This window comes from Conger conger, chromosome 6 (assembly GCF_963514075.1).
Source record: "Conger conger chromosome 6, fConCon1.1, whole genome shotgun sequence".
Lineage (NCBI taxonomy): Eukaryota > Metazoa > Chordata > Actinopteri > Anguilliformes > Congridae > Conger > Conger conger.
In genome coordinates this window covers 28214524-28241025 of record NC_083765.1, presented here as the reverse complement: position 1 = coordinate 28241025, position 26502 = coordinate 28214524, and the positions used below count along the sequence as shown (strand labels likewise).

The window sequence follows — 26502 nt, the reverse complement described above, 5'->3', positions numbered from 1 at the left end:
ATACCTTCTATTATGAGTGTATGCAAAGGTCCAATACGCACAGTTTTACTCTCAAGTGTACTTGGTGTAGATATTACAGTGTATGCAAATGTCCAATACGGACAATTTTAATACCAAGTGTACTTGCTGTAGAAATTGGATTTAAAAAATGCACACTGAATACATTTTCAATGCATCACAATCTATTAATGCAGTGCCTTGAATGCCATACTGTAAAATCGATACAAGGAAACCCTGGTGCTATTTTAATATTAAAGAAATGCACAGTGATTGCCAAGAGACAGCAGTGAAAAACTTTTACTGCCCTCCGATCAATTACATTTAACAACAGCGGCTATAACTCTCTGGGCTGCAGGTGCTTAGCATAAATGGATGTACTCCAAGTCTTCAGGTTCATTATAGGAAGGCTAAATAGAATATAGATGAGAGGTTGATCCTCTGTGCATTTCACGCTGACCTCGTTAGATTCGCACATCTTGGAGAATTTCTCAGATCCAGTGCAGACTTTCTTCTCCTCTCCGCTGGTCACAACCCCTGAAATAAAACAGATGCTAAACTGAGCCCCTGCACTCAACTGAAAGCCCACTGAAGTAGGGAGGCAAGAGCACAGATGGACACCTCATCATTTCTCGTACAGCGACAATGAGTGGTGCCATACAGCAGATACTATAAAAGAAGCTCACGCTAAACATGGACATAAGTGCCTATGGGAGACACACTGAAGGTGGGCTGCCAAAGGGCAAATATTCTGTATCACTGAAGATGTTGCACTCCAGTCTGTACACATATGTAAATATTTCATAGTTAGAAAGAGCCTGTGTGTAAAATCCCAAACTGGGACCGGGTATACCGAACTGGCGTAGATCCAGGCACAGGTTGGCCCCCTCGACGACGGTGGTGTTCTGGCAGAGGGTCCAGATGTTGAAGTACATGAAGACAGGGAGGGAGGTGAAGGCGGTGACACCCAACCAGGCCAGCATGAAGACGTACGTCAGCAGGATGAACTGGACAGGAGAGAGAGAGCTGTCACTCACATGCCTGCTGAACCATACACAATACACTGCTAAGACTGCTAACACCTCCCTCCTCATCCATACTGCATGCATGCACAATTGGCAGCCACCCACAGAACTACCACTGACAATTTTAGGATTTACATGAGTATAATCTGAGCGCTAAAATGTGAAGGAAAATGTATCTATATGTGTTTATATTCTGCCCAGTGTTTCAGACAATCATATGTCTGAGACTGTTTCTCTCTATAGATATTTATCTGGTTCTTTATGTGGATATAGTAGATGCAAACTGAAAAATACTGCACTTCTTTTAACATATTAACAGATTATTACACATGATATAATCAATAAATAGTTACATAACATCCGTAGGGCAGCCTGTAGCGTAGTGGTTAAGGTACATGACTGGGGCCAACACGGTCGGTGGTTTGATTCCCGGTGTAGCCACAATAGGATTGGCACCGCTGTTGGGCCCTTGAGCAAGGCCCTTAACCCTGCATTGCTCCAGGGGAGCATTATCTCCTGCTTAGTCTAATCAACCGTACATCGCTCTGGATAAGAGCGTCTGCCAAATGCCATTAGTGTAATGTAATGTAATGTAACATCCCATCAATGTATTTTATTATTTACATATTCACTGATGTATTCAAATCCAGCCGTGACGTAGCATAAACGTGCGTTAGCATCGGCTGCCGTTAGCACGTGTGGCGTGACTCTCTCTCACCCAGGCGCTGACACAGCGTAAACGTGCGTTAGCATTGGCTGCCGTTAGCACGTGTGGCGTGACTCTCTCTCACCCAGGCGCTGACACAGCGTAAACGTGCGTTAGCATTGGCTGCCGTTAGCGCGCGTGGTGTGACTCTCTCTCACCCAGGCGCTGACACAGCGGCCGCAGGCTGTGATCTTGAAGTCTCCGTACAGGTCCCGGATGGCCCCGGTGGTGAAGAAGCCCTCCACCATCAGCAGGATGCCATACACGAAGAATGCTGCCGCCACGCCGTAGATCACGTACTTAAAGATATCGATCCTGGAGAGAGAGGAGCACGGTGCACATCCAGTGTCCTGAGAGAGGCACCTGACTCTGAGCCTCACTTCAAAACTGCCGAACCCAAACTTCAGCGTACCCCACTTAGCCACTGCACAGCTGTTGTACTTGCAGCTACAGTATGTCCAAATGGTAATTTTGCTACATTGTAACTGTACTTATAAATTGCCTATTGGATATATGTTAAATATAATTGATGCAAAAAATGAATATACCACCCTTTATATGGAATATAGGGGAATGCCTGTCCAATGTGGTTGCGTGTAATTTGCTTCCTCGGTTCTTTCAGTAACTTGGAAGAAGTCTCGTTTGTTCCATTGGCTGAATTAATGATTTGCTTTGATCCTCCCGTACTCTGGTCCTTCGCTCATGTAATTAACCAGACCACTCAGTTTTACAGGCTGGATTAGTTTCCCGAGTGAAACCAGAGGCCATTCAGCTGTGGGATGGCAGTTCTGAGGTAGAGTTCCCCTGATGGTAAACCTGTGCAGAATAAGATAATTGTGTCTGCGCTCCTGAAAATATCTGTCAGAATATCATGCAAACCTGTGCTATAACCATACGATGCTAACCACCCAATCCAAACCTGTGCTAAAAATACCATCCAATCCCAACCTGTGCTAAAAATACCATCCAATTCAAACCTGTGCTAAAAATACCATCCAATCCAAATCTGTGCTAACCACCCAATCCAAACCTGTGCTAAAAATACCATCCAATCCAAACCTGTGCTAAAAATACCATCCAATCCAAATCTGTACAAACCATCCAAACCAAACTTGTGATAATGATACTAACCAAAGCTGTACCAGCCATTCAAACCTACCCTGTAACGATAATATCCAATTCTGTGCCAACCATCCCATCCAAACCTTATCCAATCCATGTGCTAACAATCCTGTCCAAAAATATGCTAACCTCAATTTCCAGCTGTGCCCTAACTACACAGTGCTGATGACAATAGTTAAACCTGCAGTCACTACACGGTTGGATGTCTGGCTATGTGGCAAATAATGTCAGGATAGTAACAAAATATTGCAGCACACATTGCTAAGGAACAGGAAGACGTGACCTAATAAACGGTCACATTTTCACTGTTTATGACTTGCCAGATGTCGGCTCTTATCGGAACGAAGCTTTCAGAACCAACGTTGTGATTAACGTAAGCCACTTTCCTCCCTGACACCATCCATTTTGTGAAACTGCCGATGCGCATGGTTCTGCTGACGCCGTGCTGCGGTTGCCACGGCGATGCTCCGCCTCTCAGCTGGCGGAGTTCCGGGGAGCAGGTGTGGCCCGGACCCTCACAGGGATCTCACAGCACTTAATGCTCCACACGGGAACGCCGCCAAATCAATACCTGAGGCCCACGGAAGAAATGTCACCCAAAAACCACACCTCTCCAGCCCTGCCTGATGAAATTTATCCACAACCAGCGTGGTGTGCGTAAATACATTTCCTTTTGTTTTACATTTTATTGTTATCGTTTTTTCAGGACACTGTGGCATTTACAGCGTGATTTGTTTCTTCTCTGTTATCAAACTCACTGTTTACCTGCTTCTATCCCATGGCTGCGCATGAATAATCACAGTCAACCAGCTCACAATCCTTGTTAAGCACAATCACTGCCTGTGCAATCAGCAGCCTACAAAATGTCAAACAGAAGTTGAGTGATTTGAAAACAGTGGCAGTCCATGAATAGACAAAATTAAAATGGAAAAGGTGTCTTATTTCACCCAAATAAGACAGGTCACATTCTTGGTTATTTAAAATTCCCTAAAAAAACCAGCGATGAAAAGCTCAGATTGAAAGCATTACATTTCATTACCAGACTGGAGGCCGATGCTTAAGAACTCTACTTGCCTACAGTAAAATACTGTAATATCACATTTGATGCCCAGCACTTGATATTCTGGACATGGATTCAGTTTGTTAACTGACTGGATGATGAATGCTTAATGTACTGTATGAATGGGGTGGGTGGTTTGTGCAGACTGGGCTGAATGATAACTCTTCCACTTGCCTGTTACAGGTTTGCTGACTAAAATAAAATGTTATATAGATGTGGGGTGGTCATCTTTACACACATTGGCGAAGGCAGATGCTAAATCCTCCACTGGCAGTTTTGTAGACCCTCTCTTCTCCTCTTATATCCAAAAAGTAAACACACACTAGCAGGTCTTTACCTATTTAAATGAGAGAAATATTTACTACTATAGCAGTGCAAGGATGATGAGCAGTAACTGATATTTAAGCAATTCTCCCTGGAGTAAAATTCAGCTATGACCACTTTGAAATGACCAGCTATGCAGCTGGTCAGAACTGGCCAACCAGCTACCGGCTGTCTCAAAACTTAGCGTGAGCTGTTTTTTTCGTAGGGGTACTCACATGGTGAAGACGTCCAGGGAGTCCACGGGTCCTCTCACCACCTCAAAGTAGTTCTGCAGGATGGTGACGGTGCCAGAGAGAGCCTCATGGCCACAGCCGCAGAAGAGTGCCACCCCAGCGTACAGCAGGATGGTGGCGATGAGTGACGCGTACGGGATGCCGCCCAGGCATTTGATGCAGCACTCAAAGCACCCTGGGAAAAAAAAAATACAAACCTAAATATACGCATTAAAGAAGCGGATCAACCGTGGATTTAAACTAGGGAGCTGGTTGACAGTTGGCTAAGCACCTCCCTGTCACCAGGCGGGACTTTTTCTGCGATGCTCTTCAAAGCAAATGGCCGCTGGCAGATTTACTGCTTCAATACACAGCGTGCAAACAGTATCGATCTGCGGCCCACAGCCCCTTTCAACAGGGCAGCGTGTGTTAGGAAGCTACTGAGGCTGCTGTGGGTGAACACCGTTTACGCTTTACAGTGAAGGGGCAGGCAACCGAAGACCAGGGGACCGCAACCAGACCGTAATGCGAACACGCGTGTGACATGCATGACCAGTCGCAATCATAAAACCACGTTTTCTCACCTTTATTTTTTCACAAATGTCTAGTCATTTGTTGAAAATGTCTGCATCAACACCACCCCCCCTCTTCCCTACTGTCATGCATGCCTGTCCAATCGGAGCTCTGGGTTTGATAACAGCTGGCATTCTGCGTCTAGATGTGTGCTTGTTAAACACAGTGGGCAATGATACTGTGTGTTGCCCCAGATCTCGTTGATGATTCGATACGCAATCGTTAGACACACGCCACGCCTTGAAATAGCCCACGCTATATATGGCTCCACATGCTTTATCAGGCCTTACTTGACTGGAATATGCTCAGGACTCTTTCTAGCATGGAAATTGCTATGGATATGTTTTAGGCAGAAAGGCAAGAAACAAAATGTACTGTAGAGGAACAATGCGTTCTTCCTCTATATTAAGGGGCTGGCTGCACTTAATTATTCAATTATTCAATTATTCAATTATTCAATTATTCAGTGAGAATTATTCAGGCGACTACATTGGTTACTTGGGTCTGAATTGGGTGCTGATTCTAAGGTGAAAATGAAAACCAGCAGAGCTCGTTCCTGCTCTGCTATCTTAATTTTATCCAAATCTCTGAAGCATAGCGGTCATTGAAGGCCTATCACATGGTCACTGCTCTGTTCTCTTCCACATTTAGAAGATCACTTGCTCTGCAGTCCAACTACTACTTTTTGTGTCAGAATACACTTCATGAGCAGTCTCTGCAGACAAACCCAGTCGGTGCAGGCTGACTGAGCTCATTTTGGTGTCTTCTGGACTGTGACAATAGTGTGACAATGAACACTCTGCATTGTGCTAGAGGGCTGGAAACCTTCTGTAGATAAATAGCAGAGCGGATAGAAGAAATGTAATTGAGAACACCCATGTTTCTGATGCAGTGCGAACTCAGGCACTGATCATTTTCATCGTTTTTTTCCTTGTTTATTTCATTCCACTGCTGAAAAGGCTGCATGGATTTCCCACCTCATGAATCTCTTTAGGCGAAAGGTGATACAGTCTACCAGCACCCAGAGAGGGAAAATGAATAATGTAGCCTATGTCTGTGATTTGAACTCTGTGGGATATAATTTCAAATCAATACCCCACTGGGGCTGTCTGCCAGCCTAACTGATAAATGCAGTTATTGTTCATTCGCTGTGTGTTTGAGTGTGTACGTTGTAACCGTGCATGCCTACCTACATGTAGGCCTTGTGTATTGTGCATTGTAACTGTCCTTAATTTCCCCTTTTCTCACTAGTTTGGAATGGCCAAATGTGCCTCTCTTGCTACCACTAAAATTCTGGGTATTAGATATACAGAATAATACAATTTTGTTTCTGGAATGCAAATGGAGAAATCTATCCTAAGCCTTGTACCATCTGTGCGTAGTTATAGCAGACAGGATGTACAAGCCTTCTTGCTTGACCCCTGAGAAAACCAAAGCCCCCATTCCATCAAGCTTCATGCTAGCCATAAAGCCAAAATATAATAATTTATATACTGTATAATGTCTATTCAAATACGCAAATAGCCACTTGGTGATTCTGCAACCATTGTTTCCTTGTATTGACAGGAGACGGCCCCATTTGTATAATCTGGACATGGAAGCAAGTCCAGAGCAGAACAACATTAAAATCGCTGTTTCCTCATTCGGGAATACGGGAGAGTGTCTGGACTTAAATCCGCTTGGCTGCCTGCAAGGAATGCTAAAGAAGCTGGATCCTAATGGAGAAACAGCAGCGGAATGTAAAACTGTCTAATGTCATCAAGCCCATCGGCCATTAGGAGCAGTTACAGTTTTGTGGCGTGCAGAATGCAATAAAAAGTGTTGTTTCCATTATTATTATTGCACACGGATGGGTGGACAGGAGCCTCAGATGGAATGGGTCAGGGTTTTTGTGATGTATTCCCAGGCTGAGTGGGAGTGAGGCTCTCAGACATGGGCTGGGATGACTCTGTCCTCACAGGCAGCATACATATGCCCACACTCTCCCCTCCCCCACAGACACACACGCCCTGTTCCCCTCCCCCACAAACACACACGCCCTGTTCCCCTCCCCCTCCCAGCATCCTTCACTCCACCAGCAGCTCTACTGTCCTCCCTGTGGAGAGGGGACACCAGTCATGTTCTCCACCCTCCACCCCGATATCCTCAATCGCTCCCCCGCCAGACTGACCACCACTTGACCCTAAATCCAGCCTACAATCTGTTTGTGGCAGTATAGAGGTATTACATCTCTTGACCCTAAAGAAAGGCCCTCTTGACCCTGCAGAGCGCTGACACAGACAGATGCACCTCCTCCGGAAAGCCCTGCAGTTACAACTCCTTAGGGCTCTGTCAAACACGGGGGTCTCCATGGGGATTTCAATTAATTCACTTATGTTTTCATGCATTTCCCCCCAACCTATTCACAGCTTCTACTGACCCCAGACCGGCCAATGGCAGTTTAATACCCTGACTCCTCCCTCATCACTAAAGTGATGAAATAAAATGAAGAACATTACTTGGGGCGGCACGGATGGCGCAGTGGGTAGCACTGCCGCCTCACAGCAAGGAGGTCCTGGGTTCGAATCCCCGTCGGCCGGGGCCTCTCTGTGTGGAGTTTGCATGTTCTCCCCGTGTCTGCGTGGGTTTCCTCCGGGTACTCCGGTTTCCTCCCACAATCCAAAGACATGCAGGTTAGGCTGATTGGAGAGCCTAAATTGCCCGCAGGTATGAGTGTGTGAGTGAATGGTGTGTGTGCCCTGTGATGGACTGGTGACCTATCCAGGGTGTATTCCTGCCTTTCGCCCAATGTATGCTGGGATAGGCTCCAGTCCCCCTGCGACCCTGTTCAGGATAAGCAGGTTCAGATAATGGATGGATGGATGGAACATTACTTGGCAGAGAAATAGAAAAGCATAATGGCTTGTATTTTAGCTGAGTATAATGGGAATGTGCCAATAGCATTCAATATGTCCAACAATGAAAATAACAACATATCAAACATTTCATGTTAAATCTATGATCTAATCTGCATGGAATGGCCATTTTCCATGTCTTACTATGGCAAAATTACATTTCAGCCACTGAAACATGATAAATATCTGATGTCATTGTTGATCAATAATTTCAGATCAAGGGTGTTCTAGTTTTCAACCAAATTTTGGAGACTGCTTCAATACATGATGCAGCAAAATGCCAATAATATACTACTTGAGCACATAAAGAGAATTCTCAAACCTATAAGAAATACATTTAAATATGCGATTTTAATTGTTATGCTTTAACAAACCAACCATGGCTCAACATAAAAAATGCAAGAATTCAAGCAATGGCGGTTTGATTAATGAGGCATTGCAACTTCATCTTGAAAATACTGGCAGAGGGTAGTTGGGGAAAAAGCAGAGCTAATATACACCCAGAGTTATTCAGAGTTCTCACCAAGACGGATCACTCAGTGACTCAGCTCCTTATCAGCACAATGCCACTACAAGGCCCTGTCCACTGGATGAGGGACACACACCTGAATTAAAACTCATTTAAATGGTAATCCTCTGATTTGCCTAAAGCACAAACATTACTTTAACTAAAGGCAAAAATGGTCCACTCCACACTCATAAATATGTATGAGTAATTGGCTGGGCACCATACATTAGTTGTTTGAATTTTTTTCAGATGCATTTTTTGCTCCACTTAAGATATTCTGAATGCCATCCAGCTTCCAGATACGACTCAGATTGGCGGACGCAAAGTTGGTGATAACAGAGCTCAGCAGAGAATATTCCAGAACAACTTTCATTACAAAAATGTTCACTGAAGGCAAGTATGCTGTCCTAATACAGAACTCCAAACCAGGGGAAGGGAGATGCTGTTGGCCTGGTGGTAATAGATGCACAGCAGCAATCTGTTCCTAAAGAGAGCCCAGATTCTCCTTAATGCTGTGACCTCAGAGCCACGGTTTACATGGCACAGGCAGAAAAGTGCCAGTCATGCCTGTATACTGGAATTTAGCCAATCAGATGCTGTCATTGAGTTTGCAGTGCATATGTGCCATATGGTTGATGATTTCACCACATACAGTGCATGCACTGTAATATGCAAGTAGGCCCGCACAAAACACACACACAGACACACATGCAAACCAATGCAAGCAAGCTCATACACGCTGTAATCACAGAACCCCTTGACAAAACACAGTACCAAACCTGCAGCTTTGTGCTGTATTGAGTATCTGACTATCTCACCTCCCTCACACATATGTACACTACTGTCTATTCTTCAGAGTGGAGGCTAGTACAATATAAGAAACAGCAAAAACAAGGAAAAATTTAACCCTGTTTCTTTATCTTTTGTTTGAGAAAAATGGTACCTTTTTAAAGGCTTATGCATGTTTCTGGCAGGTAACTAACATCAATATTGTGATTGAACATTTGAGCCATGCTTCCCCATTTGTAATAGACACTTAATCTATGAACTATATCAGCCCAGATAACTCAATTAGTATTAATTTGCATCTATTCATCAAATCTCTGACACATCCTGAGGTCTGACTCCACATTGCTTACAATGAACTTTCAAAGCAGTTTTTTCTCCTCTATTTTGAATCTTGAATAGTTATTCCTCTGTGGTAATAACTGTCTGAATTTTACAATTTGGCACAAATTCATGGTGCAAGCAATTCCCCTCTAGTTGAAAAAGCTGCATGCATGCGATTTAGTTCAAGGTAGCCAATTTCCAAATTGATTTGTGACTGACTATGCCTGCCTATATATATATTTTTTATTCTTGTGTGTCCATCTGTGAAATGATCTAATTCCTTCTGCCAGTGATTAAATTAACTGGTAGTAAAAGGAAACGACTGTGATGTAGAGTACGGCCTAACCAATAAAATAAACATAATTTCAGATTGTTAGGCTTTCAGCAAGCAATTTGTTTCACAGGATATTTCAATATGTCTTAAATGATACCTCTAGCGGAATGAAACAATACATTAAAATAAAAATTGAAAAAAGTTTCCATGGATAGTTTAACTTGACTGCAGTTTAGGGTAGACATATTGCCTCAAGAGACAATCTGGTTGGACATGTACCCAATGTTATTCAACACCTACCACTGAGAGCGGTGTAGCAAAGCCATCTTCAACCTGAGCTTATGAAACAGGCAGGCTTATTAAAACCCATAAATTCACATCAGTGATGCAATGTGGAGACAGCTGAGTGGTGAATAGGCAGGTGAATGCTGTGGGAACACGGGAACATGAAGACACTGTTCTTCTTCTACTGTTCCTGTGAGAGTCCTGCGACCAGCCAGGAGGAGGGTTATTTGCTGCTGAGAGATATTCAGCCCATCCATCAAGGAACATTTATATGTCAATAGCAGCCCCCACAGCCAAATAAATGTCAGCTAAATCAACCGATTATATATCACATTTTCCTTTATTTATTACCCTCTGCCCATTAGGTAAATACATATCCTAGATTGTATTCATTAAGCTTGTGAGTGGCTGGGTAATTAACTTCAGTCACAGATGCTGAAAAACCCTTCCCCAAGTATTGATGCCATGATGCTAGACTCTTTTCATTGGCTGTAATTAATAGTGTTCTGCCAGCATCAACAGCAGTCAGAGCAAGTATGCCCATCCACATGCCCATAGGGTTCTATCAAAAACCGGAATGGCATAAGCTAACTGCTAACAGGCACACAGCTGCCATTGCTGTGTCCATCTTTGTAACCATGGTCATGGAAGCAAATGGCTAACTGCTTTAGCGAGAGACCCTTTTCATTATGCAAAGCAGTGATATCCCCATACTTCTCGATTCCAAATCTGCGCGCAGAGGCCTGTGTGAGCATGCATCATGTAGGCCTGTCAGGAGCATGGGGTGTGAAGGCATTCTGAGACCCATCAGGCTGAGAGTGTGTTTCTCCAGTGTGTTTCTGCTTGATGTCCGGTGTGTGTGAGACTGGAATATAACGATGAGATGGCTGTCCAGTGACATCATTAATTCTGATGGGGGATATAGAGGAATAATAGAGTCAATCTAAAGGCAGGGACACATAATGATGGCCTAAAAAGTCGCACAAGCCTTCCCAAATGTGTGTTTGTGTAACTACACCAAACATATTATAGCATAATCTATACCATCCTAGGATCCACTTACTAACACACTTGCTGACACCACTTAAAGTGTTCAGATACACACAGAGATATGTACACAAATGGACACACAGAGAGAGATCACCACAGCTCCAGCGTAATTGAATCAGCACTGAGAGCTGTTTGGCAAGAGAAGTCAATGAAATGTCCATTTCTACCACTTGTAGTGGGAGTGGTAATCTCATAATAGCACACAGATGCAAAGGCACAGTGCGATTTGACCTTGTGTGTGTGTATGTGTGCATGTGTGTATGGATATCATTTTAAAACAATCACCTCTCATGCAGTTTTCTCCATGGAGATTAAATAAGGTGCAGTTTATTGCAGCAGTGATGCTTTAAAAATATAAATGAGGCATTTACATCAACAAGATGTGGATGTGCAAAGAACGCAAAAGGCAAAAACATTTTCAAGAATACTGAACTAAAAAAATCTTTGACATTCAACCACAAGTACATTTAATGGATTTTCTTAGTTCAACATATTTTAATGTTATAATCATTTAAATGTTAATCATGTGGACAACTTGATGATAAAGATGACAATGCAACAACTCTCAGATACACGCATGCATGCAAACATACTCTCATTTCAATAAAAGGCAGGTCTATTAAATGGCAGCTCATATGCTGCCGTGTAATTCATTAGGAATGTAAAACCGGTTGCTTCATTGTAATAATGTTTGGTAAATCAGGCTGCAAACTGTATAAAAATTCTAGAAATGATCCCCAGTACAGCAAGCTGTGAGGGTCTGATATGACTGCCTCCAGCTCCAACTATGACTTCTTCAATTATTTTTGATGCACTTATACCAATGAAGGGAGGAGAAAAAATGAAGAAATGGGAAAATAAGGAAATTTTAATAATATTCAGCCACCTGTGATGCATTATGATGAAAGGCTTATGAGAGAAAAATATGTTGTGGGCTTTGATAAAGGCTGAGGCGGGTATGGGTGTGTGAACAATCAGGAGGCGTAGTAGAACAATGGCTTAGGGAGCTCACACACACAACGCAGCCCCATACATCACCTGGGCATCTCAAGGGACACGGGCGTGTCGGGTATTGGTTGATTCAAAAATGAAACTTGCTGAAAAATGCAAAGCGCGAAGCAAAGCAGCGATCTGAAATTGACTGGAGTGAGCTTCACAACGCTCTAATAGAATCAATTCACCAGAGAGAACACTTCCCACAAGGCCACTGCACACCACACTGCGTGCACTGGCTGCATCCCCTGACTACTGCTGAATGCTGGATTGGGGTGCCAATGTTATGTGGTCATTAAAAGGTGTGAGAATTAATTAATTGTGTCAGTTACCATAATTTCACCAGGGAGGGAGCACAGAGACATAAGGTGGTAAAGACCTTTCAATGCAAACCAAAATATTAACAGTGAGAAGAGCTTCCTGTTGTTTTGGGGGTTTTATCCCACCAGATCTTTTATTAAAACACTTGAGACTTGAGGAGCAGGCCTCTCGCTACACCAGCGAAAGACTTAAACCGTGGTTATGTAAGGGCAAGGGAGTTACAAGACCATACGTTTTAATGGAATTTTTTTATAAGTCTGAGGGGGAAAACACAAAGTTGTACCACAAAGTGGTGTGATAGGATCAAGTGTTATTGAGCCTGACCACTGCCATTATCAAGACCCCAGCTCTACTGCAGACCTAGGATGGGAGTAGACAAAAACACGGTGCACTGTCCTTTATGGTCCTGGAAAGCAGGGAGCCACGCTGACATTCCGAGTGCCCTTGTAAACGCTCTCTGTGGAAACCACTTCAGCAGCTGGTCCCCAGAGAGATGCAACACAGCTGCTGATGAAACCCGGTCATAGAATCAATGTCCCACCCCAAACCCACCAACCCCCATCGCTCGCTCCTTACTGTCCAAATCCCTTAACGTCCCCGACTTTAACAGCCCACTAAATCTCCAGCTGCACAGCGCAGTGTCGGGGAGAACCCTGGACCTCCGGTGACACCAGCGGGTCAGGGGGTTTGCAGAAATGCTTAACCCAGATTGCCTCCCAACCCTGTGCGGCGGGGATGAGCTCCCTGCAGGGTCTGATACAAATGTCAGTCGAGCACAAAGACTGACGCACCAATGTGTGAATCAGAATATATAAAAAAAGATCACATGACACGTGACCTTTCCCCCACCACGGAGATTGCGATTTGCACTAGAGCATTGTGGCTGTCTCGAAGACCCCCTCCCCCACCCGCTCCCACCTCAAGGAAACCACAAGCCAGCGCCATGGGAGTAGTGATGTCTCGTGTTCAGTTCTGCTGCACCCCCCATCACCTTAACTCCACCAACCATCTGATGGTTTAGCAGGAACTTCATATAAGAAAACAATGTGACTCTCTCCAATTCTCGAGCCAGCGGTTCACCAAGGCCAACCCGGAATGTTCCCCAGGTAATCACTGCAGTGAACTGATTGAGTCATCCCGGATCTCGGTCTGGTCTTCGACAGGTGCTGATAGTCCGAGGAACGCTCGGTGGGAAACTTATCGTCCACTTTATTTTCCGCGGTGGTTTAATTATTCGGCAGGCCCCTGTGAGCATACACTATCGAAAACAACAAATGGTGAGTTGAGTGAGAAAGCTCTGGATGTTTCATCCATAATTTAGCTCCTGCTCAGTGCATCTCTGAGAGGTGCCTCAGAGCCCATCAATAATTCAGCCTCATTCTTCGCCCGCTGCCTCATTTAGCCATTTCCCTCAGAAGAGAGCAGGCTGAAGGGATTCGCCGGCGTAGCTCTCTGACTGTAGCGCTACTTCCTGGTAGGCTGGCGGTGGGTAGATCAGAGTCAATGGGATGTTGAAAACAGTGACAGGGTAATATTTGCTGTGAGTGGTTTAATGCCAGTGAGTGCAAACATGAACTGGGGCTTCTGCAATGCTTCTGCAATTTCAGGGCAACATCTCAGTGTTGTCAAAGCATAGCAGAGATGTTGTGAGACTGTCCTGTGTTGGAAGGGGACAAGATGTACTCAACTCAAAATTAGAACACTGAAAACTGTTTTTTCCCAGCTGCTGGGTCAAAAGTACATACAGTATAACACCACAAAAAAAGAAACAACCATATTTAATCTGTGCTTAATCCGTGATGAACAGATGATCTTAATGTCTGTCCATAATACATATAAATTGCGTTGAAATACAACCACCAGCTAAATGCCAAGCAAGCTTTTACGGTGGCCATTTTTCCTTACAATGCAGTTGAAATGACTTCGCGGGTTTCTTACTGCGAGGGATCTGGTTGTTATGCTATGACTTTGTTCTGCACACAAAGGACAGAACGACACAAAGTGCGTAGAGATCCTGTCTCTAATTTTAACATGACCCAAATCTGAATCTGTGCTTTGATGTCAGTGACACATCTCCTTCAGAGCAAAAGAAGGTGTTGCCCCCATGACAAAGGGGTTCCCCCTGTCCCTCTCGACGTCCCCTCATTTCCCCCTCCGATCCCCATCCCATCTGCCAGGCCGCAAACGGGAAACAGGGGGATTAGTCTCTACATTAATCCAAATGGGGTCAAAGGTCACAATTATCTAATGGTTATCTCTTGGGGGAAAGAAAAGAGGAGGTGCTTTATAGAAAGAGTGGCACACTAGCAATTAAGAGACAAAGAGACCTGCCTGTATCTCATTTACATGAATACACATCAACAGCATTGTGTGGACAATGGGTCAGAGGAACTGGGGAGGCTGTACAATACACTATAAACCTGGACAAAACCACCCCAGAAGCAACTGGGTCAAAAATAATATGAAAATGATGGTTTAAATTTTGCTGTACATTGATGTCATCATCAAGTCATCAAGTTCTGACAGTAATTGGTGATCTTCAGGTACAGTTCAAACATGGCAACAGCAATTGGTCAAATTACAAACCATAACTGTTCACAGCAGTGTCTATAAACATCAGTACAGAATAATTCAGCAAGACCAAGAGAAGAGATTGTGAGTCTTTACGGCCTGGCCCACAGATTAAAAAAATGGGAAGGGTTTTTATGTTTTTTTTTACATTTAGCTCCTTCTACAAACCCACTCCTAGCCCGCCTGAATCCAGCAGGTTTTGAACTCTACGGGCTCCCAAATCATCTGCGCATGTTTAATCGACCAGCAGGGTTGCCATGCCAACCAACGGTGCAAATTCTACTTGAGTGCAGTGACCCACTTACTGTACGTCAACAATTTCAGTGGGACAATAGTGAATCGGACACATTACAAAGTTTGTGCTCCGGGGCAGTTAGGCAAAGGCTCCGGTCTGTAAGATCAAACATTGATTTTCAGGATAAAATGCAATAGCTGAGTCCAGTTTACTGCTAATGCACCTGTGAAAACAATTAACTCATGACACCCAATAATATCCCCCTACAAGCATCTTTTTCTTATCTTAGTAACATGTCTTACTAGATTAATAACAAAAAAGACCATTATGCACATTCACACTGAAAGCATGTAGCATGCTTTTTTAACAAGGTGCGTAACTTGACCCATGAGCACCATGAGCAATGTTTATGTTTAAGGTCACACGTGAAATACGCGTAGTTTTGATTCATTGCTATTAATAGGGATAAAAGCAAGTATGAAGAACAATTTGTGGAACTGGCCCGAGCTAGTCATGGGCAGAGATATGAGGGGTGGGTGGAATGGGACAGGAGGGCGCAGCTAAAGGGCACACGGTCAGGGGTGGAAGTAGAGCACTGTGCCCTGCTACAACACACAGCTCCAGGAAGACTGCGCAATGTCAGTGGCCTAATACGGCTAAGACTGCTTTAAAGGACAGGCCTGGTAATCCTCATACAAAAGACCCTTTGCCCACCTATTGTATAAGGGTTTGAAACAGTTGTCTACTGTTCTACCAACAAGCTGTACATTCAAATAAATATATCACACTTTGCAAATGACTGTGCCATTTCTGTTCCCTTCCTGGACATATTAATATATGAGTATACTGTATGAATACCACATTTGTGTAGTTCATTCCAAATGGCCTGTTAAACTGTTCTCCGGCATAATTTTTGGTAACTAACAAATAGATGTAGCTTTGAATGCTATTTAAAAGCTATTTTGCTTATTGGTCGAGTGCGTAGACTTGCATGTTCACTGGGTTCACAGCTGTGGGAATGCAGCTCTTTGTGTCTGCTAAGCCCTCCAGTCACAAGGGCTGTAGTCTCCATTCAATCAAGCACATCATCTGCACATTTCCCTTATTCCCGAGTCCTGATGGGAAACTTCTACACAAGCTTAAATGTGAAGTGAAAAACAAAGTTTTACTGCACTGCAGCTCGATTTAATCAGGTATTTTGGGCCTATGGACATTATATATATTTTCTAAAGTATTTCTGTTGCAAGATTAGCAGTTGTTTCCCAGAAAGCTTGCAACTGGTTTAACTTCTTTAATAAAGATGTCAGATTCCCGTTTATCTGCCAACCCTGGCAGGACAGGACCTGGTCATGTCTTTTGTGGACTTATCTGGGAATTCAATGATGCTCAGCAATGAGCATCAAAACCAGCAGTAAGAACAAAAATATCTGTTTGGCATTCTTGCTTTTAATAGTGATTAGCCTCACTGCTAATGCTCAATATTTACATAATTATCAACAGGGGAAAAACAGTTTAACGGAAACTATAGTAACTCTCAGACTGAAACTCTGAAAAGGGAGTAGTTATGCAGTGAAATTTAGCTCTTTACACTTGGTGAGAAAAAAAATGTTTTCAGAACAGTGTTCATATTGAGATATTCTGAATGAGATATTTTTCTATCACAGAAAAAGACATCTTCAGTATATTGTGAAATATGAGTGCCCAATGACTGACGTTCTTTGACTGCAGATTTTACTGGTGACCTCGGGATTTAGCAGGTGGGGGAGGGGGGGTATGGGGAAGAGGATTTAAGCTGTATGATTTCATTATAGGCCTAGGTCCCCTCCTCAGCCTGCCTTCTTAATGAAATCATAACTTATACATATTCAGCAGCTGAATGCACACCACACTACATGGCCTACATAACAAAATACATTAGGCTACTGCTAATATCAGTGCGACTCCATTGGTGTATTGTAGAATGTTTGACGACAGGTACAAATTTGTAATTCACTCCATGAAATATGTTTAAAACATGCAATTGGACAGCCAACAGCTGATATACTTTTCCAAATTTTGTATATTATTACATGTTTGAAATATAGTCCTGACATTTCTGGATTTAAGGTTTCAACAAATAATCCCCCTTTTGGTGTTGTGACTTGCGAGTGTAAGGTGCTGATTGCCTTGAGTACTGTGGAGAGCAAAGTGCACCTGGCCCATCTGACTAATGAACAGAGATTGGCCGGCCTCATCACCAACCCTGAGTAAAGATGAGTGACTAGTGGAGGCGAGCAGATTGGATGTGAAATTGGACTGATAATGATGATCACGACATAGGCAGCCTTCCAGGTGACGGCTGATTAAGAATGCAGGCGTGTTCACAGCCAAAGCCCTGCTGCAGCTACACTGCCTCATTATGCCAGCTTTCCATCTCTCTCTCTCCCTCTCTCTCTGTCTCTCTCTATCTCCATCTCTTATTGTGGTTTTATTTTGATTTAATCATTCTTGGTTATTGTCTGTTTTTAGTTTCTTTTCGGAACATTATTATGGATTGAAGGTCCATTGTTTATTTGTTCCTGTAAACACTCTCTATCTCTCTACCCCTATCTCGCTTTCTCTTTCCACCTCTCTGTCTCTCTGTACATGCAACACAGCATTGTAAATAACAGTAAATGATAGCAATTGAGTTCTTTGCAAAGCCATTCATTCAAAGAAACTGTCACCAACTATACGATGCTGGGAGCACAAAAAAATCTTTCTTTGTTTTTAACTTTTGGCCCATGCCCCTCCCGGATAAATCCCCTGGAGAGGCCCAGGCTGGGCCTGCCAGACCATTGGGCAAGGCAGACAGATTGGGCTCAGCTGGGGGGAGGGGGGATGGTGCGGGCGCACAGAGAAAGCAGCACATGCAAATGGAGCCCGCCCTATTAACATAGACACTGGGGGACAATAAAGACTGCAACACCGGCCGCACACACAACTACCGCACCCGCAGCAAGACAATAACCCTTTGTGTTCCACGCTGAACTGCCGAACTACAACTCCGCCACAAATGTGACAAGGCAACAAACGAGTCAAGAACCACAAACCATATTCTGCATTACATGCTGCTCATACAAAATACAGTATCTATTAAAGCCATTGTGTTATTGCATCTTCAGTGCGCCATTCTTTTTGTGTTTGCTACACTTCTGAAAGTACTACTTCCTGGGACTGTCGCTGGCCAGGTTTTATATCCTGTGCGGGGCGCATGATTTAATTTTGTGGCCTGCTCCAGGGGTCGTTTCCCTCTCTGGTAATGAATGGGGGCATCAGCTATGGGTCGTGCGGCAATGCATAACCGCTTGGCCAGCCTTATGAGAAACAGTGTCATTAAACCCGGAGGCAGGGGCGACTCCTCTGCCCCGACTAAAATGATCTTTCACACACGCCGGCTGCAGGAGGGTGATCTATACTCCTCCACCGGACAGTTACCTGATTCACTTCATCTACCGAGGAATGCAGGAGAAAGAGCCACCTACTCATCAAACACATACAGGGCCTGCCCTCCAAAGACGTGTCTGCTGACTCTATGGCGTTTTAAATCAGCGGGCTAGTGATATAAATCACTGAGCTAAAAGAAAATGGCCGGAGCATTTTTATACCTCCCTCTAGCCTCTTTGCCCTGTGAGATGTCAACCTGAAACTGCTTAACGCGGTAAAGCCACTGTAAAAGCCTGTATCTCTTTAATAACATAAGACTGTACAGCAGCATAAATCCGCTACTCATTAATAAGAGAAGGCTGCCATGTAAGCCCCTGTCTCCTTAAGGAAACCTGTGTCTCATCTATCACACATTAACACAGGAATGCTGTGGTTAAAGCTATGACTTTAATATGCAAAGCTATTACTCGGTAGTGTAAGACTACAGTATGAAGCCTGGGTTTTCAACAGGGGGTCCACAGACCACTAGGGGCTTTGAAGGCCTTTGTAAGGGCTCCTTGGCCAGTCTTGATATACAATGATGATATATCCATTTGATAAATTACATAAAACTATATATAACCATGTTTAGCCTATGATGTGAGTCCCCTGGATGCCTTTGTTTCTGGGTGGGGGTCACCCTTGGTATACAGCACTGACTCAAAAGAGTAAGGTGGTGCCTTAAGGCTGTAGTATATACGTGTCTATGGCTCATCAGTAAATGCCTCATTACTAAGGCTTTTGTGCTGAGATGCGGTTGATTATTAGAGTGCTTATAGTACAGAAGTGTAGGGATTAAAAGGGATGTGGCACAGTGTAAACCTTTGACTCCGTAATAGATTATGGCTGTGGCAAAAGGATGATAGTCTGCCGGGGCATTGAAGAGAGCCCTGCTCACAGAGGCCAGGCAGAATCCAGATGTCATCGCTGTGCCACTCAGCAGCTCAGCTCCCAAACACTCATAATGCCTCCATCACTGTCCCCTGCTTGTTCAATGTTTAACGGCTGCCAGATGGAAAAATCTATCTGACCCATTAACCAAAACAAGTCCAGCCTTAATGGCCCTCTTAAATTAAAATATGGCTGCTGTTCTCTGACCCTGTGACACAATTTCTCTCTCTCTACTATCTCTATACTCTCTCTCTCACACACACACACACACACACATACACACTTTGTGTCATTGTCATTGATAGACCCTATATAATACAGTAGAATGAGTCTGATTACACTTGACAGTGAAATGATTATACAAGGTTGGTAATTTATAGATGTAGTCATCACTGTTAATATTGTTTTTACAATTTTATATTATACTGTGTATATTCATGGATAACATTCTTCTGTTTACAGCATCATAACTGTATTTCCCAGGATTATGTATGTTCTCTCCTGAAAGGAAATGATTTACTCTTTCCTGGATAAAAATGAGGGATTTTTGCTGGAGAGTCTTGTGATGTCATTTGATACTCCCGGGCAGTAGCGGCTTAGCATGCATCCCTAAAACAATTTTCAGATCTGCCTGTCAAACCGAACACTTCAGCGACACTTATAACAGGAGGTCCTGTTTCTTTAGCACTGTGCTGATCCTGCCAGTCACCCCTCAGGAACGGAAAATGCAATAGCACTGATACCCACTCGGAATATGTTTTTTATTGTCCGATTATGTATTTTTAATGTATATCACACTTCATCTGAAAATTATTACACACACTAGACCTCTCAGACTAGAGGCAAAAGCCATTTCCTTAAACCAGAATAATGGTGTAAAAATCAAGCAGTTCATGAATTAAAATGGCTTCCATATTTTCCCTCATTCACAAATAATTGTGTCTGAAGGCTATGCTTTTCCCTGCATGCCACTAATAACTGCCTGACTTATGCATTATGCGTAAGTTATGCATTCATGAACACCTACACCACGGTGCCAAACTGAGACTGGGTCTGAAAGAGCCCCACCCACCATATATGATTAAAGGTCTCACAAGGCAATGACTGCTCATCAATCACAGTGTGGCAAAAGAGGTGACAGCTGAATCAGATTAGACCAAACAGAATTTGCTCTTGCTACGTGTCACTTGACTGCGAGCAATCACGCTGGCCCTGGACTGTCAGTGAAATGGAAGGCATGTTCCAGGGAAGCAGTTAGGGCACTTCCCGAACCGCAAGCTTTCCAGTGTTAAAAGGGTGGTGAGAGGTGAGCACACAGTGGTTATTGCCAATTTATTGCAGCTTAACTTCACATTAAGAAATAGCCTCTTGAGTATGGCTGCTCATTAGTCAATACAACACAATATCCCAGCTTTGACTGAGACACATTTGGCTACATCCCTTACCAACAAACAGTTTTGGACACAGGTCAGATACATTTAGCACTTTGTCCTTAACTTTGACATTGGAATAAATTAAATAAGTAATACACAGAAAATATTATAACAAATCAAGCAAATACAATGTATTGTTGATTGGTCATTGCTGAGCATGAATTTAAGTGTGAATCAACGTATGTGTTTAATCGATGTGAGAACAATTCAGAAGATGAGAACATAAGGAACACTAACTCCCCCCCAAAAATCTGCCCAGTTCCTCAAATGGCCTTCTACCATCAAGCCTGGCTCCCTTTTGATGAAGTTTAGAAACTTGTGATGTGAATTTCCATTCATTTTATTTAAAAATGAATTTATTGGCTACTGAGATTGAATGCTTCAATTATCTGATTCCCATTCATCCCCAGCACTGTGAATCTCCCCGGTTAGTGAAAACCAAAGATTTGTATTCAGTCACTCACTCACTTTTTTTGTTTCTGAAGCTGTCCTCCTCCATTATTGATGAGAAAGGCCATGGCACTGTCTCAGTTTCTTGTACACTTTTTGGTAACTGACAAGCTGTAATATTCTGACCCCAGTGATCACCTCATTATCTCATGCTTAAAATATTCAGAATGTCAAATAAATGCCAACACAGTTGTGTGGAACTGTGGCATTACTGTTTAGAGCATGAAGACATGGCTGCAGCATTTGTTCGGTCCATGCTGGGTAACGGAAAAGAAACTACCCGCTTTTCAGGCCGCCTGCTATCCTTGCTGAGGATCAGCTGTGCCTGATCCAAAGTCTGGCTGGTCCCTCCATCCAAAGTGGGTGCTCTCCACCAATCCAATTCTGATGTCACGCTATGGATTATGTTTCAAGTGACCCCGACTATGACATGATGAATGCTGGTCCAAGAGTCGCTGTATTTAAGGCTGGTGCTAACCATAGAAGATTAGCACAACCTCCGGTACCTACCTTTAAAGAACCAATGATGAAAGCTTTGATAATCTCTCCAAAGGTAACAATAATTGAGATGTACAATTCACTCTCTTCCTCTGATGTAAACAGAATGGATTCCTGCCAGACTGAAAAAAGAGGATTGATTGATTCCTGGGTGTTATCACACTCAGAGGCCATGGGGATGTCCAGCGTTCCAAACCTTGAAAAAAGGCCAGATAGACTTCACACCCGGCACTCACAAAACTGTGTCCAGAGGACCAACTGACTGCCCAGAATAGAAACTGACAGCTTCAAGGGAAGAGCTTTCTTTCTGCCGCCATCTTCTTTTGGCTGGGTGTGTGTACTGTCTCTCCCCCAAAACTGAGCAAGAACACAGGACATTTTTAGCTTCTAAATATTGAATCACGCAATTAAAAAATGTAGCGTATGTTTGGTAATAAAATTGAAGTTTAATGTTTACATTTAAGTACATAGTCCACTACATAGCAACCTTTCTGGGAAATGTGTTTGTGCAGCCAAACTATTCATTGGGCAAAGACCACACCAATAAAACAGCAATGATTTTTTTCCTGACAGAACTTGTGCTTTTAAATATATGTATAAACTTGAATTAGTGCATCTGTGCCATGTGAAGAGGTATGTATAGCCTAATCGACACCTGAGTAAAGGGCATTGATAAAAATGAACACAATACAATTAAAAAGACACCAAACATCATCTTCCGGATGTGCTGTTTCACAACTTTGCTGGCCAAATGGGGTTTACATCTGTATGGCTTCATTCACATTCCAGGTTTTTCTGAAATGTTTCTAGGTTCATACTGAATAGTTCCATGCAGGACCAGACAGCTCATAGCCTGAGCTCCTTGCCTGGTTATAGATGTGAATAAAATCTGTTTTATATTTACTTTGCTATACTGATGATTTAGAATCACACTTGTGAATTGCATTTAAATCTCACAGTTTGCAGTGTCTAGGTCACCATGCCACCATAAGTGTACCTGTGTCCTGCAATAACACAGTAATAATCATAATTAAGAATTCAAAATAGCGGAAGCCAAGTAAACATTAGCCCCATTAGGCTTGACAATTGTGAAACAACCCTTCCGCCTTGCATTATTCATTCACGCAGTGCATGTTTTTATGCTAAATGACGCACTGTTAGATGCTCATGAAGTAGATGTTGAGTATGTCCCCTGAGGGCAATAACAATACCAGGGTTGATTTGATCCTGAGCTCCATAATGCTTGTAACCACCTTTCTTGTTTTTTAGAAAGCAATATCTAAGACCCTTAGTTCAGTGAAAGGAAATCTGGGCATAATCCAGTGGCTCCTTTCTCTTGGAATGTTTCATGTAATGTGTAATTTAGTCATATCCCAGCACATTCAAATAAATACTCACTTTCAAAAGTGAAAAATGTAAAACCTATATATAAAACAGAGGCAACGTGTATGGGGTGGGGTTAGGATAAATAAAGTGCAACATGCACTCTGTTGATGCAGTATTTTCATGAATAAGTGCATCTGTTCCAAAAAAACCAAGGACAATGAAATACTTGCAGCATTCAGACCCAACATTAAAAATGCATTATGTGACAGAACATGGCAAAAGCTGTAGCAAAAAAATAAAAAAAGAAGGTCTGTTAGTTATTTGAGCCACCCTGAAAAAAATTGTTGAGCTAAATTCAATAATTTGCTTCATTTGTTTGCTCTTTCCCTCATTGCATCTATAAACGTTGATATGCTATTACAAAATTATAGACTTTCTTCTGAGAAATACAGAACACTCTGTAAAAAAAAAAAAAGAATCTTTCAGAGCAGTTATGTTTATAATTATGAGTTCTTGACAGTGATGTATCGTTGCTGTGTGGGTCAATGCCTTCATTTTGATACAAACAGTGATTATTCTGTCACACGTGATTTATAACCATTCCACTGAAAATACTTTCACTCCAGATACTATATGTATAACCTGATTTTCATTTCAATTCAGATGCTACATTCAAATCTAACTGATCCTAACATTATAACCACTACTGGTGATGTCATAGTAGTCTTATTAGCCCTACGGAAGTAAAGGCTGGGATGTCCAAGGGTGGGGCTTAAAGAGCTTAAAGAGTTTCCCCCTAGTCTCCCCCACAAGCCTTCAGCTCAATGCCCTGGCCTGCATACAGTAGCTACAGCTTATGATGAATCACAGAAACTAATTACAATGTCAATACTTCATTATAGAAATGTTTCATGAGCTACACATGCAAATACATGCTGCAATGTCTTGTGACACATAATGGTGAAGCCTTGTGGCCTACCCCACCAGTGGAGCACAAAACCAGTGGCATTGCAGAACCATGGACAGTACCAATCTCACCTGAGCAGCAGAACTACACATGATTCATCTATGCCACAGTGCTATGGACAGCACTCCTTTCACCTGTGCTACAGCTGAGTATATCAATGTGTCAATAAATAGATATATTTGTAATATAATCAATAAGAATTGTGCATGGTTACGATACATACACTTTTGCTTTATTGCATGGCTTGCATTATTTTCAGCTGTGGGTATTTTCTCCCCACTTAATGAGTATAGGCATTAAAATCTCTGAACTTTCTGAGGCCACAGGCCACATTAATTACTGTTACACAGGGTCGTGATCAGCACTGTACAAATGAGCACTAAATAAATGTGCTTTTATAAGAAGCCTGGCCTCCTTGTGAGAGCTCACAATTATTTCCAGCAACACAGATGATTAAAATCATTAACATAATTAAAGGCCAATGGCCTGTGGAAGGTAAGCCATCTTTCTGCACTGAATAAATGTTGACGTGCTTTACAAAGGTCTACTCAATAAAGCCACTCTTACACTACTTCAGCCCCAAGCAACCAACTTCAAAGCATTCAAGATGAATGCTGTTGCTCCTGTATATCAGTATTATTCAATTAGTATTATTCAATTTGCACATTGGCAACAATTACTCTGGTAAACCTACATTGTAACACTAGTTTGCAGATTGATGCTGAATAACCTATGCTAACATAGTTACTGCCTATTTTGCTAACATTCTTGGTTTTCTAGTGATATGTGTACACTGTGTATTTTCCCTGACAGTTTTACAGTTCATGCTGGCAGACAGACAGGCAGAGAGATGTAGAGATTGTTACACATGAAAACAGCCACTATATGCAGTTTGGTTTTACGTATTAGTTTCTGTCTGCCTCGCCATAGGAGGAAAACACAGACTCCTTTGAACAAGTCCTGCCCGAAGACCTGACAGGCTGTGACTTCAACTGTATCCACAATACCAGCCTTTTCCTTATCTGGTGCCAAGATATTAAGTTAAAGGTGCTTGACGTTGAAGGAAGATAGCATTATTCTGCCAATTTTCCACGATTAAATACAAATGCGAATCCATTCCTTTATTCTCATGCATTTGATGAAAATATTAAATTTTAGTTTAGCTTGTATCAACGATATATATTTTTGTTATATTTACAATTGATAAACCAGATAAAACCATATTTTTGCCATACGCAGTGATTCCTTGTACACAAAACAGGGAGCTTGGAAATTATATTTCGTTATATGGAGACCAGCTCTGAATATTACAATAATCTCAGAATTAGCCTCATGCAAAGATTTTAAAAAATAGGACAGGCATCTCATAATGCAAGCTATTACCAATATCAACACCTTTACAATTTCTGAAATTAAATAATTTGAGGCATTTAATCAGTCAAATCAGATTTTCAGGTTGGCGTTTAAGTCGACGCGTAAATAACGTATACATACAAGTTAAATCGAACAGTTTTTTTCGTCAACGTTGTCATAATCATCATAATCATCATGCCCATAGTAAACAAGTATTAGTCTTTCGGTCCCCCTGGACATCAGGAGGATCGGGGTCCAAGGGAACGCCTTCTGCGGAGTCTCATCTGTCGGTTCATTTAAGAGTACTAAAGGAAAAAAATGAATCCGAAGCTATCTGCCATCTGCTAAAGATGGATGTTTTATTTATGTGTTATGAAGATTTGATGGGCAGGCGAGCCCGTTCGCACCGTGGGGAAAGCTGGCGGGAGTTGGGCGTGTGAACCCTGTTCTGCTACAGAAATCAGCGCCATTACAGCTAGACCCCCTCCCACCCACAACAAAAACATAGAATGGGGGGTGGGGGGTGCAACGTCTCTACTCCTTATCGCCCCCTTTCCCTTTGTATTGCTGGAATGCTTGCCATGTCGCGTCTCGTATAACAATTCCACAGCCCAACTGTTTATTAACTAGATTTGCATTGATGCTTCTGTTGAATCTAAATTTGCGGCCAACCAATAGCGTGTTAATTAAATTAGAAAACAGCGCAAGGAGAAACCATCGCTGCATTTTGGTCCATTCCATGGCATCCTGGTATCTCAAGGCATCAACCTTTCCAAAGCACCATTATCTTTTAATACTGTATTTTTTCATATTGTGAATCAGACCTTCGAACATAACGAAATGCTCATTCAAATGTAACCCCCGATAGAAATGAAGCCTT

General features: G+C 42.7%; 1 protein-coding gene across 3 annotated transcripts in view; it reads right to left on the bottom strand.

Annotated features, from left to right (window-relative positions):
• The window catches only part of gpm6ab (glycoprotein M6Ab), a 54986-nt gene that overhangs the window by 6367 nt on the left and 22117 nt on the right, over nt 1–26502 (bottom strand). For all 3 annotated transcript variants that reach the window (XM_061246318.1, XM_061246319.1, XM_061246317.1), the window contains exons 2-5: nt 4450–4642; nt 1887–2043; nt 851–1004; nt 458–534 (exon numbers count right to left, since the gene is read on the bottom strand). In XM_061246318.1, coding sequence (XP_061102302.1) covers nt 458–534; nt 851–1004; nt 1887–2043; nt 4450–4642 — 581 coding nt within the window. The remainder of the gene's footprint in view (nt 1–457; nt 535–850; nt 1005–1886; nt 2044–4449; nt 4643–26502) is intronic.